The sequence below is a fragment of the Elephas maximus genome, chromosome 20, assembly GCF_024166365.1.
Source record: "Elephas maximus indicus isolate mEleMax1 chromosome 20, mEleMax1 primary haplotype, whole genome shotgun sequence".
NCBI classification, from domain to species: domain Eukaryota; kingdom Metazoa; phylum Chordata; class Mammalia; order Proboscidea; family Elephantidae; genus Elephas; species Elephas maximus.
In genome coordinates this window covers 56701796-56721799 of record NC_064838.1, presented here as the reverse complement: position 1 = coordinate 56721799, position 20004 = coordinate 56701796, and the positions used below count along the sequence as shown (strand labels likewise).

The following is a 20004-nucleotide window of genomic DNA, read 5'->3' as shown; positions in this document are numbered from 1 at the left end:
ATCTGAGGGGACATATACAGGTCCCTGCCCACTCATCTAGCAGCCTGCATGGGGAGGGGCGGGCAGTGGTTTGGAGTGGGGTGACCTGTCTCCACCATTTCTTGGGCTTGGCTTCCTCACGGATAACACATGCCGTGTGGTTGTGAAGGTTCAGGGGGATAGTGCCCCAGCTGTGCACTCACCATTGTTCTTTATGTAGCTTTTAGGATTGAGGGTGTAATCTGCTTTCCCAGAGGACGCAGGAGTGAGTAGCTCTCATCCCGCCTCCAGGGCACTCTTGGGGCACACTCTCACATGTGCACACACTCCCAGCAGGCACACACATGGTCCACGTGAGTCTCTCAGTTTGTGACCCCGTGTGGGGTATGAGTTGGGGGTGATCACATCGCCAATCCCCAGGTGAGGCTGGCCCTCTCACCTTCAGGCTGAGGAGCCCTGGGATAGGGTGCAACATCACACAGCTGGCTGGCTGGGCACGGAGGGAGCAGGCCGATGTCCCCTTGTCATCCCAGGCAGCCAGACACAGACTCTTAGCCTGGGCCTGGTCGGGAAGGTCACACAGGCACCAGTTGCCCTGTGTGTCCCCAGACTTGTGCGTGGTAAGTGAACGCGCCCTCCCTGCTCCCACCACTGGCCGGCAGGGCCTGGATACCACGTCCCCCTGCAACTTGCTCACACTCACCTTCTGCCCCCTGATGAAGTTGGAGCCTGCCAGACAGAAGGCCAGGAGGCAGAGCAGGAGGAGGCCCCGGGGCCCTGCCATGGCTGGCGGTGGCTGGCGGGTACACTGTCCGGGACAGAGTTGGGGTGGCTGGTGATGGGACTGAGCTCTAGGAGGCAGGCACGGGGCGGGCAGGCGCCTTAAATACAGCCCGGAAGCCCCGCCAGCTCACCCCCACAGGAACCCGCCAGGATTTCCTCCTGCATATCAGCAACCTACAGGCGGAAGGGAAGGCGCTGCCCCTGACCCCTGTATGGATGGCCCAGACCCTCCTCCTGGCCTTCACAGCCCCCAGCCCGCCAGCCCGCCATTAGTCTCTGAGAGGTTCCAAAGGAAATTCAGATGCAAACAGCTCCTCACCGCACCTGTCAGCCAAGCTCCCGCATTTCATTCAGAGGCTCTGTGGGGGTCTGGTAATTGACTGGGAGGTAGGGCAGCCCCCGAAGTTGGTCTGTCTGCTCTCAACTCCACCTTTCTAACCACTACGGGCATTTCAGGGCTCCTCCGACCTCATGCCAGGAGCCATGCTAAGCCCATTGGATGCTGATCCTCTCACCTGCCCCAGGTGCACCAAGAGGTGGTCCTGCCCACACGGCCTCCCCTACTCTGGACCTACCCGGAGTCTGTGCACAGCCATCCTCTCCCCTGCATGGGCCTCCTCAGTGGTCTTCCTGCTGTCAACCCCTCCTCCCTATCTGTCTGGCTGAAACCTGGAAGCTCCCCACTGTACTCCCGACCCCCTCCCTGCTGAGCTGCAGTCCCTGCTGTACCAGACTCTGGCTTTGCTTCCTCCTGTTTTCCCCATTTCTCTGCTCCGACTACACGAGACTTTCCGCTCCTAAACATGAGCGAGCCCCCTTGACATGTGGGTGCTGTTACCTCAGCAATGGCTTCTCATAGATCATCTCAAGTAGAGACCACCAGCTGACCCTGGTTTATTTGTCAGTCTGGCTGGCTCACATAGTAGATGCTTAATACCAGTTGCTGCAATGAATGAATATAGGTGGCTACTTTTATTATCCCTTGTTACTGGTGAGAAACTGAGGTTCAAAGGGGCCAGGTAACTTGTCCAAGGTCACTCAGCTGACCAGTGTTGAAGACCCAAGCCAGGTCTGCTGCCTGTAGCCCCTTCACCAGAGTCCCATCCTCACGCACCAGGGAACCAGGGCAGCTATTAGCAGTCTCAGCCTATGTCAGGCAGTGAGGACTGTATGATTGTCATTATCTCATTTACAGATGGGCTTCCTGAGGCAGACCATACCTCTGAGGACATGGACAGACATGTGGGGTAAGGCACCCTCCTCTCCACCCTCCACTGCCTGGCTCCCACCTCCCACATGCCCTCCCCTGCTGCCATCAGAGCTATCTTGGTAAGAAACCCAGACCCCACATCCTCCCTAGCAATCCCAGATTCCAGCCCCCTTTGCCCCACCACAGGTGACAGCTTCGGGTGGCTTTGGGCTAAGGTGAGATCAAGGCCTGCAGGCTGAACCTGAGCCTGCGCCCAGATCGAGGCAGCCAGTAGAGTGCCCTGAGGACTTTACAAACCTCTGCTTGGCCCCAGCTGTGGTTTTAGGTGCTCCAGCATGGCCCTGTGTGGGGTGCCCCACACACCTCCTCCATCCTGGGCTCCAGTGTCATCCAACAGGCTTCCCTGGCCCAGGGGGGCCACTTCCTTTGTCTTCTGCCCCTTTACCTCCCTACCCTCCTTCCTTTGCCCACAATGACCTCGCCTTCCTGCATGTTCAGGGCATTCTTTCCCCCCATGCCAACCATGAACTCAGAGACTCAGACTGTGTCAAACTCTGCTTTATTGGAATAGAGAAAATAGGCAACAGGAATCACGCTGGGTGCTGGCAGCTCTAGGTCCCCTGCCCCCATTCCTCTCAGCCCCAAGGCCTGGAGGACCCCTGCCCCCCAAGGGGCTCGCCCACCTGTCTGGACCAGGGAGGCTTCCACTTTGAAAAATGGCACGGGTGGGGGCTTCTAACGTGCACTTTGCTACCAGCGTCATGATTAGCAGCAAAATGCCAACAACGACAACAGCGACAAAGGACTGCATTTGACACTTCAGAAAAGATGTGTAAAAGAGTAAAACAGATCCACAGCGCCACTTGTTAACATGGTCCCATGACAAAAGACACGACACTGGTGGGCCCAGCCAAGCCACACTGCAGACGGGCAACAAGCCCACAGGAGGCTGACGGGCAGGGACAGCCCCTCATGGGCCTGGTGTTTGACCCCCAGGACTGTAAAGAACTAACTGAACCCATGTGTTTACATTCTCCACATTGACAGTCAAACTAAGGTACCAAAAAGGGAGGAGAAAACATTTTTAAAAAGAACAAAGAAAGCCTGCTTCCCTGCCTAAGTGGGCAGCAAGGGCTGGCTGTGCCTGAGCTAGCCGGTGAGCTCAACGGGCAGCTCACGGCCGCACAGGGCCTCCCACTGGCGGGCCAACAGCGAGATGAGCTTCTCGCGGCTCTCAGCGCTGGGGACAAATACCTGCCACTGGACCTCGCGGCCCTGGCCAGCCTTGGCCAGACCCCCTGGCACCTCCCCAAAGTGGTCCAGGGTGACGTTGCCCATGAGGTCGTGGCCCTGCACGTCATCAAAGACGAGGGTGAGGGCCTGTGGGTAGGTCTGGTAGCCCATGAGTACACGGTCCAGGTCTCGGACACGGCGGCCGTCGTCCAGCCGGTACCTGTCCCTCTGTGGTGGCTCTTTGGCGAACTCAGGCAGCGGGTAGTGGACGTAGTCCTCATCCAGGAGAAAGATCTCGGCACTGGTGAGCAAGAGGGTCTTGGGGCGCAGCATGCCCCTGCAGCGCCCAGGTGGTGGGGTGCCAACCTGGAAGGCCTGCACGTACAGCAGGATGCTGAGGGCCGGAGCCTGCTCCGCGGCAGCCATCTTCTGGGCCACAATGAATGTCAGGTCTCCAATCTCCTCCTCGCTGGGGTAGGTGAATTTGACACGGCTCGAGTGGATCAGCTCGTAGTTCTCCATCTTTCCTGCAGAGAGAGGCCGCCAGGGCTGTAATCTGTGACTGGTCTGAGGTGGACTTGGGAGCAACAGGGACCCCAAGCCACCGAGAGACCCTACCATGAGCTGCTGTCTGCCAAAGGCGGGGGCCAGCCCTCTGAGCCCCCACCCTCAGACAGAGATCCACAGGCCAGCAGCCCAGATCAGAGCAGACCCTTGAGATGTATCTGTTAAATGGGGGAGGATTTGCGGGGGTGGAGGGTCGACTGTGGAAAAGCCTTGTGTAAAACCCTGGCCAGTCGAGCGATAAAAGTGACAGAAAAGGCGAGAGGGAGACAGAGGCAGGGCAGTTCTGGACAACAGAGATGCTCTGGGGCCTGCAGTGGTCCAGGAGTCAGTGCAGAGGCTGCGACGTTGGCCCAGGGTGGGGGTACCTCTGCTCTTGTCCCCAAACTCGGAGTAGAAGTCCTTGTCGACAGGCTCAGGTGAGGGCGTGCGCTCCAGTGAGGAGAGCACCGCCATGAGGTGCTGGAGAAAGCAGTGCGTCAGGTAGCTGTCCCGCGTCAAGCACGTAACCACCTGCACCGGGGAGGACCCTGCACGAGAGGGGGGCTGGTCACAGCCACAGGCCACCGCTCTTCCATCATCATCCCTGCCCCTCCCCAGAGCCATTCCTAGTCTCCAGCAAGTCTCAGCACAGACTAAAAACCCACAAACCCAGGGCCAGTGGGCCCGCGTGGGCAGCATGGCTGGGGCCTGGGGAGACGGCCACTTCTCAGGCCGGAAGGGCTGTGACATTTTTGTGGAAGGGGATATGGAGGCATTAGGGGAAGAGCTTAGCTTTCTCTCTTCAGGAAGTGTGAGTCAGAAACATCCTGCCCTGGGAGCCCAGGCTTGCTCGCTGGCCTGCCAGCACTTCACTGCCCATCTGGGCCTGACGTCACTGCATGCCCGCCTCCTGCTCCCCACTCTGGGGCACGTTCTGCACTCTCAGCAGTTCCTGAAGCTGCTTCCTCCAGCCCTGGCTAACCGGCCCTGATAGCACACTCCTGAGTGGAAAGCAGAGCCACTGGTAACACTGGCTTCACCCAAAACAGGCCAGGCACAGGGCATCACTCACCTGTCAGCCGGAAATACTGGTCAAAAAGCCCAACGTTGACTGACTGCAAATCACTGAGTTTTAGGACAAAGCACTGGGAGATGTGGAAGGGACTGTTGTTGTAGTCGGTGTTTTTCTGATGCCAGAAATCTGTGACAGAGAGAAGGGGACTGAGTGTGGCAGGGGCTGGGGCAGGCAAGCGTGAGGCTCCCAGGCACACAGCAGCAGACCTCAGGAACGGCGGCCCCGGCCTGTTGCTGCCTGGCGAGGCGCCACCACTGCCTCTCTGCATGCAAGGCCTCCAGGCAACGCCTTCTAGGGTCTGAGCCTCACCCTGCTCAGTGGGTCACCATGAGCCCTACAAGAAGCCAATAGTGAAAGCCCCAACTGAGGCGTCAGGGACAGGGGCTGCCCAGTCCCTCCTCACCCAGCTGGTCCCCAAGCACTCACTGGGCCCCACTGGGCATTCTCACACCTGGCCTTAGGTCCCTCAGGACAGCTTCTGGCTGCACGGGTTATCACCACCCCCCTCTCAGACAAAGATCCTCAGTCCAGTGAAGCCAAGCGGACTTGCGGGGCAGCCCCAGCCTCCAGGCTGAGGGTCCTGTGTGTACCCCTGTGCGTACCCTGGAGCGGCTCTGAGAAGTAACGGCGGAGACCATCGTGTAGCACCAAGTACACTGCCTTGGTGGAGAGCAGCACGCAGGCGGTGACCTCCAGCCCTGGCGTCTGGTAGAACACCACGGAGGACCACATGAGGTGCCTCAGCTCCTCGTTTTCCACCTGCAGACACAGGGGCGGGTTGAGGCCTGCAGGAGAGCAGAGCCAGCACAGGGAGCGCACCCTCCTTACTTCTAGACCATGCCTGAAAACAGAGCTCCAGCGAGGCCAACCCCGTCCAACACCACCCATCTGCCCACAGAGCGGGGGGGTATGTGTGGGGGTGGGGCTGGCTTGGGCCAGAGGTCAGGACTGGCAACAGAGGGATGTGGGAAGAACGAGCAGGGTGGGCGGCTCAGCATCTCCCCACCCAGGTCCTTGTAAGTTTGGATGCTGAAGCTGGAGTGAAAACACCTAAGTCCTCAAGGGACTCTACTCCACATCAGGAAAGCTGAGCACCCAAGGCTGACCCAAGGGCAAGCCCTGCCTGGGCCCAACTGATGCCGGAACCATAACCCACAGCTTTCTCCACATAAGTGCCAGCCAGCAAGACCACATGCCCCGGGCCCGGCTACCTCAGCGATGCTGCTGTGGAAGAACTCGATGATGGTGCTGCCCCGCAGGCTGGCGATGTGCCGGAGTGATGGGCAAGCGGGCAGGTGCGAGGGGATCTGATTCTCCTCGGAGGTGGACTGGATCAGGTGGTCACTTGGGTACTGGGCTGGGACCTCTGCTTGTGCTGGGGTCTCTGCTGGGGCTGAGGCCTCCACTGGATCCTGCACTGGGGCCAAGGCTTCCACCGGGGTCTCCACTGAGACCAGAGCTGGGGCCTCGGCTTTGGCTGGAGCCGGTGCTAGGGTCTTCCCCGGGCCTGGGGCCTCTGCTGGAGCCGGTGCTGGGGTCTTTACCGGGCTTGGGGCCTCCGCTGGAGCCGGCACTGGTATCTTCACCAGGCCTGGGGCCTCTGCTGGAGCCGGCGCTGGTATCTTCACCAGGCTTGGGGCCTCTGCTGGAGACAGCGCTGGGGTCTTCACCAGGCCTGGGGCCTCCATTGGGCCTGGGGCCTCTGCTGGAGCCAATGCTGGGGCCTCCACTGGAGCTGGCGCTGGGGTCTTCATCAGGACTGGGGCCTCAGTCTCTGCTGACGCCGGAGCTGGGACCTTCACAGTGGCCAGGGCTGGGGCCTCCACTGGGATCTCAGCGGGGGCCTCCTGGGGACGTTGGTCATTGCTGTATCACCCAATCCCCCAAGAAACACCATGTTAATACGTGGACCCCAGACAGACATTCACAAGGTGTGTGCGGCCTCAGGGCCAGAGAAGCCTGTGTATCACATACCACTCAGGGCTCGCCCTGGGCATCTAATCACCAGGATCCCTACAACCATACCCATTGCCGTCAAGTTGATTCCGACTCATAGCAACCCTCTAGGACAGAATAGAACTGCCTCATACGGTTTCCAAGGAGCAGCTGGTGGATTCAAACTGCCAACCTTTTTGTTAGTAGGAGAGGCCTTAACCACTGTGCCACCAGGGCTCTAAGATCCCTCTGGGAGGATAAAAAACCAAGGGGAAGTGCTCCCTTCCTCTCAGCAAGGAAATGGGCAGCTGGGTCAGGGGGGCTCCAGTCTGGCACCCCAAGGCTGATTTGGCCAGACACATGTGGTGGTGGCTTTGGCCAATGGACTGAGAACCCATTCTGAGAAGGAGGCAGAGGTATTAGAAGTGCCCCTCCAGGGTCCAGAGCGAGGCCCAGGTGCCCAGGGCTGGAATCTGGGTGTCTAGTTGGTGTTGAGGAAGCAAAAACCAAAAAATCAAAACTGCCCTGTTTGCCCTTTAGGGCCTTCTCAGGAGGTCCAGGCCCTCACCCCACCCAGCCTCCACTGCACATGGCCACCCTAGGTTTCCACTGCTCTGTTCTGTGCACAAGACCAATTTAGTACTCATAACTCTTGAAGCTCATCCAGATTGGGAGAGCCCCCGAGTCTCCTGCGACCAGCCTATATGGCCATGGGGGGTCTTTTGGATATCATCTTCTCAACTGGATCCAGCCCATCTTTTGAAAGAAATCCCTAGGCCTGACCTTGCACTTAGCCAAATGCCCCCAAGAAACCTCTGGGCTGTCCTTCCGCGGTCCTGGGGCAGAGGTGCTTCTGCTGGTGTGAAGCAGGCCCCGGTTTCTGCAGGCAGGCTCTGCTAGGGGCAGGTGCCAGCCAGGTTGGGGGATGATGGTAAAATGAAGACAAGGTGCCTACCACCTGAAGCTTGGCACAGGGGAAACAGCCACATGGGGTCACCTCCAGCACAAGTTGCTCTGCAGCATCTGGGGTCACCGGGGGTCTCCATAGAGGGAATGGGGCTTGAGCTGGACAGAAGAGGCCGGGAGGTGCACCAGCTGGGGGTTTGGGTCAGAGGGAAGGCAGATGTTGCAGTGGGGGTGGGAGGAGTGAGACCATGTCTCAGGCCAGGATGGGCAGGGTGGGCAGGGCGGGCAGGGCTTTCTTCCCCAGATGGGGGCAAAACAAAGTTGCTGTTGAGTCGACTCCAACTCATGCCAACCTGTATGTGCCACAGTAGAACTGTCCTTGTGGGTATCTAACGGCTGATTTTTTTAGAAGCAGATCACCAAGCCTTTCTTCTAAGGTGCCTCAGGGTGGACTTGAACTTCCAACATTTGTTAGCAGCCAAGCTCTTTAACTGTTTGCATCACCCAGGGACTCCCAGGTGGGGGAAGTCCTTGCATATTTGAAGCCCAGGAGCCAGTGAGAGGAGGGGATGGGGGTATCCTTGAGGGTATAAGGTCCCTCTTTTGAGCCCCAGGTGGGGGTGGGGTATGGGTATGCCCCTCCAAGCCCTATCCCCAGATAAGCCTGACAGAAACTGGGTGAGAAAGGCTCTGTGAGGCCAGGGGAAGCTGGGCTCATTGGGGCAGGGGCAGCGGGTGGTGGATGGAGGAAAGAGGGAGGGATAGCAGGCCGCTGGCTGCAGTGTACGCCAGGGCCACCAACACCCATGTCCTTCCTTCTCTGCACCCCAGAAGAAAATGGGCTTTTGCACAAAATGACCCGCCAAGCTCAGACACTCAGACCTTGCCACTTCTAGCCAATAGGGTTCCTTTAGAAGGGACCCCCAAAATTACACTCAAAGACAGGACCCCTCAGCAGCCTACTTCTCAGCAGGAATTTGTGATTTGCAAACAAGGCCAGGCTTGGGAGCTGGGTCTAAGGCATGGGTGGTGGCCAGAGCAGCCCGCCAGCCCACAGCCATGGGGCTGAGACCCAGAGCAGACAAGGCGGGCTCATGGCCTCAACAGTGGCAGGAGCCTGAAGGCCCAGCCATGCAGGACCCTACGTGGCAGGAGACTGGGTCTCTTCTGAAGCCTTGAGAGAGAAGTAGCCCATTGCCCACCCCAACGGAGCCAAAGACAATGCCAAGGGCGGTCAAGAGCTGAGAAGCTGAGGGGCAGAATGGCCTTTAGAGAGCTGGGCCAACCATAGGCTCCTCACCAACTGCAGACATCCAGAGACCTGGTGCCAGATTAGTCTCACACACAGTGACACAGACTCCCTGGGCGCTTGCCTGCACACATGCCAGCCTCATGCCTCTTTGCCCCTGAGAGCTTGTGCTTGGTCTCACCTGGCTCTGCCCTCAGCAGGCTGGCCCTCCCCCAGAGGGCCCCGGGACCCGCCCACAGTCGTCGGGGCCTTGGCGATGACCACCGTCTTCAGGTCCTGCAGCGAGGCCCGCAGCTGGTTGTAGATACGCAAGAAGTGGAACTTCTCGTGGGGCAGCACGAAGATGGCGGTGACAAAGCGGTAGCCCACGAGCAGCTCGAGCACGTGGCCGTCGGCAAAGGCGCCACGCGGCTGGGTGCAGCTGCGTGTGGGGTCCAGCAGCACGGTGGAGAGAGGCACGCGGCTGAGCTTGAAGCTATTGCGGTTGCGGCAGTTGTGGGTGCCCCGGTTGGGCATGGGGTTGAAGTCAGCCTTGATGACGTTGAGGTGCTGGGGCGTGAGGAGCAGCCAGTAGGGGATGGCGGCGGACTTGACGGCCTCGGAGGGCGCGCAGCAGGAGCGCCGCACAGCCGAGCAGAGCGTGCAGCTGGCCCACTCGATGTTGCCCGAGTAGTCCCCGGCGGCCGTCTGCACCATGCGCTTGTCGCTGTAGACCAGGTAGACGGGGAAGCAGCCCTGGCTGCGCTCCTGGCAGCCGCCGGCCACCTTGTAGAAGGTGAGCAGCTGGCGCAGGAACTCCTGCAGGCTGACGTGACTGCCGTAGAGCACGGGGCTGCAGAGCATGGCCATGTGCTGCGGGGCGAAGCAGGCGCGCAGGGCGGCGTGGAACTCGTGCAGGTTGGCAGCGTCGGAGATGATGAACAGTGTGTTCTCGCTGTGCCGCACCTTCAGCACCAGACACAGCTCGGGCATGAGGAAGCCGAACTCGGTGAGGTCGCCGTGCGGGAAGCAGAAGACGAAGCGGAGGGCCGAGAGGATGTGCTGGCTGCTGCCACGTGACTCCTGGTGCGGGATCTCGAAGACCGCGATGCCGAAGTCAGTCAGCACCAGGCAGGCCGCAAACTGGCGGATGCTGCCCTGCACGTGGATCAAGAAGCACCACAGCACCTTGAGGATGCGGATGTGTTCCAGCAGGAAGTCCTCGTCGGCACCCAGGGCCCACTCCAGGGCCAGCCGCTCCTCCTCGCCCTCCTCTTCCTCCTCCTCCTCCTCCTCCTCGTCTTCCTCCCCTCGGCCACCCTCCTCCTCTTCCTCCACGTCCGGGGGCCCCATTTCAAAGTAGCGGTTCTCGGCAGCATCCTCGTCGTCCTCCTCCTCCTCCTCCTCACCCTGCTCGCCCTGGCCCTCCTCCCGCTGGTTGGCAGCCTCGATCCAGGCAGGCAGCTGCCGCTCGATGGCCTGGCGGATCAGTGTGCTCAGGCGCTGGATGAAGTCCTGGTTGGTGGCCGTGTAGCCAATGCAGGTGAAGGGCAGGAAGATGATCTGGCCGGACCCAGGCACCACCTGGACCTCCGGCTCCGCATGCTCTGGGCTGGGTGGGGAGAGGCCGGGTCAGTGACATCAGCTGGGACACCCCGGCCTCCCATGGCTAGAGGCTGCTGCTGCAACATAGCCCCAAGGAACCACCTCCACAGGTCTCCCAAGCCTCCTAAACAGCTGAACCTGTCCCCAAGCAGGTGCCCTGGTGAGAAGCCAAGGTGCAGACAACCACAAGGCAAGGACCACCAGGGTAGTTAGAGTCCATGCCTCCTGGGCTCCAACCCCAGCCATCTAGACTAGTCCTTCCCAGACCACACTGGTCCCACAAAAGCTCCACAAAGACCACTCATCCACTCAGATGGCAGGTCACAAGCCCCAAACGCAACGAGCACACAAGGGCATGACCCACTTGGCGCTCTTTCCAGTGGCCTCTGAGAGCCTATGTAGATTGGTTGGTGCGCTTCTGCTAGAGAGCCAGAGAGAGTAACTTTCAGGCTTCATGGCCACCACCGTCCACGTAATCTTAATATTACTGTTTTTTATGGCCCTTCGAAAACGTAAACATCATTCTAAGCTCATGGCCTGTACCAAACAGGCTGTGGACCAAACAGGCCATGACTTGCTGACCCCCAAGGTACAATATCATGTGTCAGACGGAGTTTAGGTATTAGAAGTTGGAGACAGACCACAGCCCATTCCGTATGTGTTTATTTAAAAGACAAATAATTCTCTAGGACTCGTCAACAGATTTTAATCCACTCACCCACAGCTGCCTGTGGGCAGAGGGCAGCGGACAGGGCAGCCAGCCAGACCCAGAATGCATCCCCGACTTCTTTCTTACCTTGCACCACCAACAGCTCCAGGCACATCCCTTAAATCGTCAGAAGCTGCCTGAAAGAGAGAAGCAAATGGGTCGGCCCTCCACCTGTTGTGGCCATTCCCTGGGGGCCTGACCCCAGGCACCTTGCCCTCTGTCATTGCCCCGGCCCTAGCAGTGGCCCCACAAGAGGCTCCACACCATCCCCACAGTTTAGGGTGTCCCCTGAGGCCCAGAGAGGCAGGGAGATGGCCCAGTTACCCCAAGAGTACACAGAAGGGCTGGGATTCACATTCATGTCTGTCTGACCCCAGTCTAGGCTCCCAACTCCTGGACCAGAGCCCTTACCACCTGAGGGCTCCTTGTGCCACCCAAAAGGTCCACGTGGACAGCCTACCCTCTAGGCCTGGCCCTTAGTGGCCAGTAGAGGACATGATGTGCCGAGGTAAGGGCTAGTAGGGCCTCCCAACGGTCTCTGGGCGGCAGGGAGAGCCAGGGCACTCCTGGTTGTGGGCCCCCTCTGCCTCTCACTAGCTAAGTCAGCCTGGAGGGTAAAGGGATGGGTGCCCGTGGGTGAGGGCTCTGCACGCCACAGGACTGTACGGCTGGGATCGTGCTAGGTTCAGCAGAGGAGAGGCGGCTGGAGGAGGCCCAGGCACCAAGCACATGTCCCTCGCACATGCCTGGTCAAGTGAGCCGCCCACATCCCACTTCCTCCTCTCTCTTCCCAGGACACAGGAAGGGGCTCGGAAGCCTTATTGGCAGCCACAAAGGAGGTGCTGGAGTCATGCTGTCCCGACTACCTGGGTGACACACAGGAATGGGCAGAATTGCTCAGGGGGCCAGGGAGCGGGAGGAAATGCTTCCTGATGGGTTTGCACCCCCCTCCCCAGGGCCTTCTGGGATGACTTCCCCAGGGAAGTCCACTCACACGGGCTCCAGGTACACTTGGCTTTCCCCACCAGGGTCCAAAGAGAGGGAACTGCTGTTCCCATGGAGCCCTGGAGACAGTGATGCTGAACAAGATCCTTCACCACTGGGCTTGTCATTAGAACTAAGTTAGAGACACGTCCAAGAGGTACACCGTGGGGGAGCAAGTGCACCCGAAGCTGGGAACGCCTGCCACGTTCCAGCCAGGCTGCCTGTGCTTCCAAGCCTCCTCGGACAGAAAAGGTGGCCCGGCAGAGGACACGAAGCCCCAGAAGCAGGAGGAGGGCGTTACCTGTCCCGCGGGGATGGATTCCAGGGAGTCTGAGCAGCCCCCAGCAATGGGCCGGTCATCAGGAGGCAAGCTGTCCGTGGACGAAAGGCTGCTGGCCAGGGCCTCCTCCTGCACGAACATGATTCCTGGGGAGACCAGGGTGGGCAAGGTGGGGCAGGTAGGGCAGGGAGAGCAGCCGTTCAACCACTGGGGCTGGGCCGTGGGCTACCGCACGGCCGGGGTCAGTCAGACCCAGACCCCGCCACGTGGATTAAAGAAGGAAACGTTAACACTGAAATCTGTAAAGAACTCTAAAGAACAAATGACTGCTTATCTACTCTCAGGGTAGGAGAGACTCTGAGGACAAACACCCGGTGGTGTGACTACATCAAACTTCAAACTGGTAGAAATTAAAGAACAGAACAGAAAACAAACCAAAATCAAATGAAATGAGGAGGAAAATCATCTGTAATATTTGACAGAAGGTTTTAATCTTTAATCTCTAAAATGCTCGTATAGATTACAAAGAAGTGGGGAGAGGGTGGGAACCGTCACTTAGAGGCTGTGCAGAAGACAGACATTCCACAATATGCACAAAGGCCAAGAGGTAGAACATAGGAATAAAACATTCACCCTCATGAGTCATCAAAGAAATGCAAATTAGAACAAGAAACCTGGTTGTGTTACCACTCTGACAAAGGTTAGACTGACTGGGCCCCAGATGTGAGCTGGCCTGCCCGCCGGGAGAGCAGTTTGGTGATATGCCCATCAAAAACCTTCAACGTGTCTACTCCTAATGAGATGCCACCCCTGATAGACATCTCTACAGAGTTTCACAGACACACAAGGGCTAGGATCCCTCACTTGGGGAGGCTGGACCTTCCCGTGAGCCTCAGTCTCCTCCTGGGCTAGCAGGCACAAGCTGTGCCCAGCACTCCTGGGGCGTGGGACATGCCCCACTGAGTCTCCCCAGATCGCCGCTCTCTGACTTATGCACCCCACAGACACGCCGTGCTTTTAAACCCTGTTGAGATTCTGATGACTATAACACCTCTGGGACTGTTAATTCACTCCAGATATTTTCTAGACTTGTCGAAGGTAAAGCCTTTTTTAACAGGCTCCTAAATTCAGCAAGTTGGGCAAACACTGGGCACTGGCCCCCAGCTGGCACAGGGCTTGTCTCCAGAGCTCAGCTTTACCCCTACTCACCACAGCCCAATACCACAGCCCCAGAGGTCTGAGTCCCTTGTCCCAGCTCAGCTGCTGCCTGAAGTCAGGACAGCTCACCTGGCCCAGGTCCTCTGCCCATAGGACACACCAGACACCCACAGAGCCAAGTGGCAGGGCTGTGCAAAGGCAGGATGGCAGCAAGCACACAGTCATGCATGGAGCAGGCCATGTTGCCCAACAGGCCTTCCTCGAGCTCTGACCTATGCTGCTGATCTCTCCTGGGGTCCAACCCCTCCTCCCAACCATCTTCAGATCCTACCCATCCTTCAAGTCTCCTCAAGCACCACCTCCACCATGAGGCCTTCTCTGCTCTAGATATGGCATCTGTCCTCTACGAATGTCCCACATCACTCAGCCCTGTTCTCCTTTAGGGAAACTGCTCATCTCCCCAAAGGCTCCAAGTTCCTCAGGGTACTGTCTTGGTCATCTTGAAACCCCCCAGTAAGGATGTGAAAAAGGAAAGCCCCTACTGACCACTTCCGGTGAGATGGGAGCCATGCTAAGTGGTTCCCAAGTGTTCACTCATGCACAGCTCTCATTTACCACATTTCATCAAATCTAAGATGCGGGGATGTGGCACCATCTTGGTCTTAGCAGAGGTGTCCAGAAGGTTTTCATATGACTCCGTCACGAATACCAGCTGGCTGAAGGTGACTATGAGGTGCCACTGACTGAACGACGTATCTCAGAGAAGTCACGAGGTAGAAACGTGCATCTTAGAGTCGATGAAGTAGGGTGTATCCCCTTCACAGATGAGAAAATGGAGCTTCAAAGAGGCTACAAGTTGCCTGAGGTTACATGACCAGAAAGTTGGATGCTAGAGCTCGAACTCAGCTGCATGAAGCCCAGGTGCCTATTCCTAACCACCTCCCTACACGGCCTCCTCTCTGCTCTGGATCCAGATGGAGAAACAACTCTGGCATTTCACACATCAGTTGCTACCAGTCACAACCCTCCAGGGCTCTGACAAGCTGGGCTAACAGCTCCTGGGATGACCAGAGGCCTGGTGTTCGCTGGAGAGCGCCCCCTTCAGGCAGGCCCCTGAGCGCCCAGTTTATCTGTAAGTATGTTCACTTCCTAACATACTTAAAATCAGGCTGGGAGCAACAACAGGCATTGTCAGCAAAGCTGCTCCTACCCGGGAGAAATCCCTGCCCACCCAGGCAAGATCCACGAGCACACAGCTAGATGAAAAATATGTGGATTCCTCCACATTAGTAAGACAAAAACGGCGTCTTCTGGATATTAGTCTTGCCCCCACCTCTAAGCCATTTGGAGATGAGGAAACGTGGATAGGGACAGTCTATCAGCTTCCTTCCTGGACTGTGGCCTGTACAAACAAGCGGTCAGAAAGGACCGCTCTGAGGATGGGACAGGGGACATCAGGGGAATCCTTAGACAGGGGCCCAACCTTTTTTGTTCTCACAAAAAGGAAAGCGATGTGCACACAGAGACGTCCACTGCAGTTTTATTTATAAGAAGTGCAAACCTGGAGACAATGTCTCAATGTCCGGTAACTGGGAAAGGAGCAGACCACAGTGACCCACTCTGTGGAGTGTCCCAGGGCATGAGGGTGGGGCGGGGGGCACTGAGGCCTGGGCTGGTGCAGAGGGCTGGGTCGGGGGGGGGGGCGTGCCTACAGCTGCGGCCTTGGGGGTGGACACCTCACCCACCCTGCCCGCTGGAGATCCACTCTCAACCAACTTGTTTTCCACGTGCTCGTTCAGTCATTGGTTCATTCACTCACTCACTCATTCATTCACTCAATTACTTGTTCACTCACTCACTCATTCTCTCACTGACTCACTCACCAAATGCTGACTGAGAACCGCTGTGCCCCTGGCCCTGAGAACCAGACACAAGCCTACAGTCAGGTGGGAGGCCGGGGCACAGACAAGTTGTCCCTCTGCAGCCTCTAGTGCTGTGACAGGAAAGCACAGGGATTTGGGGACCCCGAGGAGGGTGGGCCCCGCTGCAGAAGGCCAGAGAAGCACCTTCTCCACAGTGATACAAAACCCCCCTTTATGTAAACAAACAAAAAAAAACCCAAAGTCCCCAAGCAAGAGTATGACGAAATCAAATGTGCAATTGCGCGGCACCCACCACCGCCATCCCATCCTCGCGGGTTCTCCTTGGTGTCTGATGATCGGGACCCGGGCTCTGGGATACTTTTTGGCTTAGGGTCGGCGCCTCTCCTATTCCTACCCCATCGTTCTCTGTGACAGGGACAGCAGCAGGGCGCTTTGCACCATGGCTTAACCTCCCTCTCATCCTCCGCATGTGTCACGTGCCATGCTTTGCTAGCACAAATAATGCTGCCGTGAGCATTTCGCCCCCTCCCCATATCCCTCTAAGATAAAATCCCCACCAGTGGGGTTACCAGGTCAAGGGGTGGGAATGTTTTTCTGGCTCTTGGAACACAGGGTCAAACTGTTTTCCCAAGACCTCACACCAAGTTCCGCGTCTCCAGGAGCCTGGGCGGGCGGCGTTCTTTCCTGCGCGCCCCCAGCCTCGGCTCCACTCCTCTTCCGTGGGGGCCAGGCCAGCAGACACTCCCATGGGAGCTGCTTCACTCACTCATCTCCGAGGGTGCCTGGTTCAGAGGTGAAAGCCCTTTGAAAACGCTAAGACAGTGGGCAGATGAAAGGGACTAGTCTTCCATGGGTCCACAGGGACACAGACATCCCATCTTGGCCCCAGTGTCCGGGGGCTGGGTCAATCCAAAAGAGCCCCCGTAGAGGCACGGCAGTGATAAAAGAAAGCTCTCCACAGAGAAACCAGGGCTCCAGATTTGGCAGAGTCACAAGAAAGGAGCCAACTTGCCCACATTGCCATGAGGGATGGGCGTCCTTATGAACCAGCAGCCCAAGCCTGTTCAAAGGGCAGCCTGAGGACCCCATCGACACCCCATGGTATCCTAGAGGAACTGGGTGTGGGCATCAGAGCAATCAGGGGTCCTCACTAAGCCAACAGCAGAGCTGAAATCAGGCCAGGCACCCCTACCATGTGCCACCCCTGAAAGGGGCTGGTCTGCAGAGGGCACTGTGCCCTCCCTGTGTCTGAATCCCGCAGGCAGTAGATGCCAACATCTCTCCCCCAACCCCAGCCCAGCAACGGGGTCCAGGCAGGGCCTGGGTGGCTCTGCTAGGCAGTAAGATACACGATTACCTTGGTTGGAAAGGATGGGCTGAGGCAGGGAGGCAGAGGTGGGAGCCATGGTGGGAGGGGAGCTGCTGGGTCTGACGCAGGAGGCAGCCGAGAGCCGGGAGTCCTCACCAACCTGAGGGAAAGTGCTCGAGTCAGCCCAGGAGAGAAGAGAAAATTCAGGACGAACAGAATGCAACGTGGTCTGGGATGTGAGATGGGATGAGCTGATAGTTCTCATAAGCATAGGTGGTGATGAAGATAACCCCACTTAATCCTCACTGCAGCCACATGTGGCAGCTACTAGAATCATCCCCACTTACAGGTGAGAACACAGAGGGCACCGAACTTGCCCAAGGGCGTGTAGCCAGGGGATGATGCAGCCAGGATTTGGCGGCTCCAGTAAGCACACGTCCCAGTTCCACTAAAAGCCAGCTCCCTGGCCAGCTCTCACTGCCACTCCCCCACCTCCCACATAAACCAACCTTCTTGTCTGAGTTGCTCAGTTTGGACTTGACCTCCTTAGCTTTCTGAATCGCTTTCAGCACTTCCACAGTGTCTAGCTCCTTCTCTGTGGTCACTGTGTTGTCCAGGCAGACCTACAGACAGACCAGAAAATGGCTGTCAATGTGGGGGCTGACACTATAGGATGGCAGGGGCTTTGGCAAGGCGTGGGTATTTGCACCGTGAGGACCCAGAAGGCTGAGGGTGGACTCAGCCTACTGGGAAGTGAGCGCCTCACTGCCCACAGAAGGTGACCTGGGAGCTCCTGGAGCAGTCTAGGGCGGCGCCACACTGCCCAGTCTTCTCTTCAGGAAGGGCAGGCAGAGGGGACAGGGTCCTCTGGGTGGCCGGGACTGGGGGAAGGTGGTGCCTTGAACTAAGCCCCCAATTACAAGCAGACGCAGATTATCAAAGAGCACGGGCGGGGGAACCATGAGGGCAGAGGCCCAGGAGGCCATAGGAGTTAAGAGCATAGTCGGGAGAAGGCAGGACAGCGAGCTCCGGGCAGTGGGGGCGGGAGAGAACAAGGGCCTAAGAGCCTCCCAAGGTCTGAAGCCTGGGAGGAAAGGAGGAGGTGACATCAGATGTCTGGGTGACTGTGTGGAGAAGGGACACTCGGGGTTGAAAAAAGATGGGGTGGAGGGAAGGATCCAAATGTCTTCTGTCCTGGGATGTGGGGAGAACAGAAACTCCAAAGACTGGGTCAGAGAATGGGAGAGGGGCCCACTTCAGGCTGAGAAGATGGACGGGGTGAACCTATTCAGTTGGGCCAGCAGCAGGTGGCCAGACACACTCAGCAGGCTGGTTTACACTGGCAAAGGTGGACCAACCTTTTGGTTAGATTTTATCACCAAAATTTACCCAGGAAACAGGGTTATTTTAAACATTTTATGTCTGGTCCTGGCCTATAATAAACCATGTTTCTTTTTGAAAAAGTTGAAGAATATTCGTCCACAATCTGAGTCTGTGCACATCTGCTCGGGCCTGAAGCTCTGGCAGCTGACAGGAGGGAAGCCTGCTAGGGAGGGAAGCCTTGACAGGAGGGCATGTGAGGGCAAGGGGGCCTTTTCCTGGGGAGGCAGTGGATTTCCCAGAACTGAAGGGAAGGGACACCCTTCTGAAACAAGAAAGAGTAGAACACTGGACATCACTCCAGCTCTGATACCAGGAGCCAGATAGACACACAACCCAGGGCAAACGCTGCATAATCCCAGGTAAATGAAATCTCTAGAACGCAGACATGGACTCGGTCCAGACACCCCAGGAGCTGTATTCTCTCTTGACTCCTCGGAGTACTCTGACCGGCAGCTTACCTCGGAGGCCCGCTCCCCGAACTGGGCGAGCACTTTGGTCCGGTAGTCAGGGATGATGCTCAGGGGGTTGTTCAGCAGAGCCACGTGCTCCAGACATGGGAGGCTGCCTATGCTCCTGACCTCCTCCATCTGCAAGGGACGAGTGCCATTCCCCTTGGTCCCTTCTTTTAACACTTCAGCAACACGATAACACATATGATGGCCTCTTTTAAATGAGAGTAAGCTTAACATTCTTCTTTAAAATGATCACACCAAGACACAGGAAGCCCAGAAACCCTGAGGTGCTCCTGGGATGCGGCTCACCTGCTGGATTCTGTTGTCACTGAGATCCAGGTTGACCAGTGAGTAGAGCTTGTGGAGGCCACTCAGGCTCTCCAGGAGGTTGCCCGCCAGGTTCAGGGTCTTGATGTTGCCCAGTTTGGTGTGAACCCCTTGCAAGGAGGACAGTCTGTTGTAGGACAGGTCCAGGTGAATGAGGTTCGACAGGTGCTGCAGCAGCATTGAGAACAGAGTAAAAGGACTCAGGCCAAGTCTTGAAAGAAAGAGGAGAACGCTCATGGTGGGATGGGCCTTCTAGCCTACAATAGCCAATTCGCACTTCGGCTCCGTTAACGGAGGGGCATTTGGATGGGAAGTCCTCTTCCTCTCTTGCATAGCCATAGCCAGGGGCCCCTCCTACTGCAGAGGCAGCAAAGCCCAGAGCTGGCCCGAGCTGTGACAACCAAGCTGCCTACTTCATAACGGAGATGCGTTATCTTCCCCGTGCCTGTTTTTCCTCATCTTCTTGAATCCTTTGCCACTAGAGCAACAGTCACAGGGACCCTGAGGGAAGGCGAACCCCTCTGCACTCACAAACTCCTAGTCACCCAAACACTTTCTAGGTGTCTATGAGATCAAAACCCTGGGGTATGACCACCCCGCAAGGCTGCAAGAGCACCCTGAACTCTCAGGTGAAGCGGGGGGCCTCGTGAGAAGCCCGCAAGCAGCACTGGTCTCCGAGAACGTTACCTGCAGATTGTCCACGACCAGCACTCCATTGTGACTAAGGTCCAGGAACTCAATCTTTGGAATCAGTTTCTTATGGAAGAGAAAACCACACAGGATGTTACTCTAGAGGGCTGAGCCCTAGGTGGTCCTCACATGGTGGACAGGCCCCCCGTCACTCTCCCCTCCTGACCACAGACTCCTGGGCTGGCCGGCTCTGCCGGTGGCTGATGTGGTCCCTCCTGTTGGACCATCCAACAGCACACCTAAAGGACACACAGGGACTCCAGCACGAGAATACTAGGCTTGTAAAAATGACAAACAGCAAAGTCCCAGACAGAGAAGTGATTCCATCC

General features: G+C 57.5%; 2 protein-coding genes across 4 annotated transcripts in view; both read right to left on the bottom strand.

Moving 5' to 3' along the window:
* The window catches only part of STAB1 (stabilin 1), a 28950-nt gene extending 28120 nt beyond the window's left edge, over positions 1 to 830 (bottom strand). For both annotated transcript variants that reach the window (XM_049862459.1, XM_049862460.1), the window contains exon 1: positions 683 to 830. In XM_049862459.1, coding sequence (XP_049718416.1) covers positions 683 to 763 — 81 coding nt within the window. In that variant the 5' untranslated portion in view covers positions 764 to 830. The remainder of the gene's footprint in view (positions 1 to 682) is intronic.
* Positions 831 to 2519: 1689 nt separating this feature from the next.
* NISCH (nischarin) overlaps positions 2520 to 20004 on the bottom strand; it is a 33741-nt gene continuing 16256 nt past the window's right edge. The window contains exons 9-21 of one of the 2 annotated variants that reach the window (XM_049862384.1): positions 19673 to 19741; positions 18968 to 19153; positions 18665 to 18793; positions 17333 to 17446; positions 16872 to 16983; positions 12495 to 12619; positions 11297 to 11346; positions 9098 to 10507; positions 6038 to 6692; positions 5429 to 5585; positions 4824 to 4952; positions 4138 to 4299; positions 2520 to 3732 (exon numbers count right to left, since the gene is read on the bottom strand). In XM_049862384.1, the coding sequence (XP_049718341.1) occupies positions 3122 to 3732; positions 4138 to 4299; positions 4824 to 4952; positions 5429 to 5585; positions 6038 to 6692; positions 9098 to 10507; positions 11297 to 11346; positions 12495 to 12619; positions 16872 to 16983; positions 17333 to 17446; positions 18665 to 18793; positions 18968 to 19153; positions 19673 to 19741 (3909 nt within the window). In that variant the 3' untranslated portion in view covers positions 2520 to 3121. The other variant, XM_049862386.1, reaches the window with a different exon arrangement.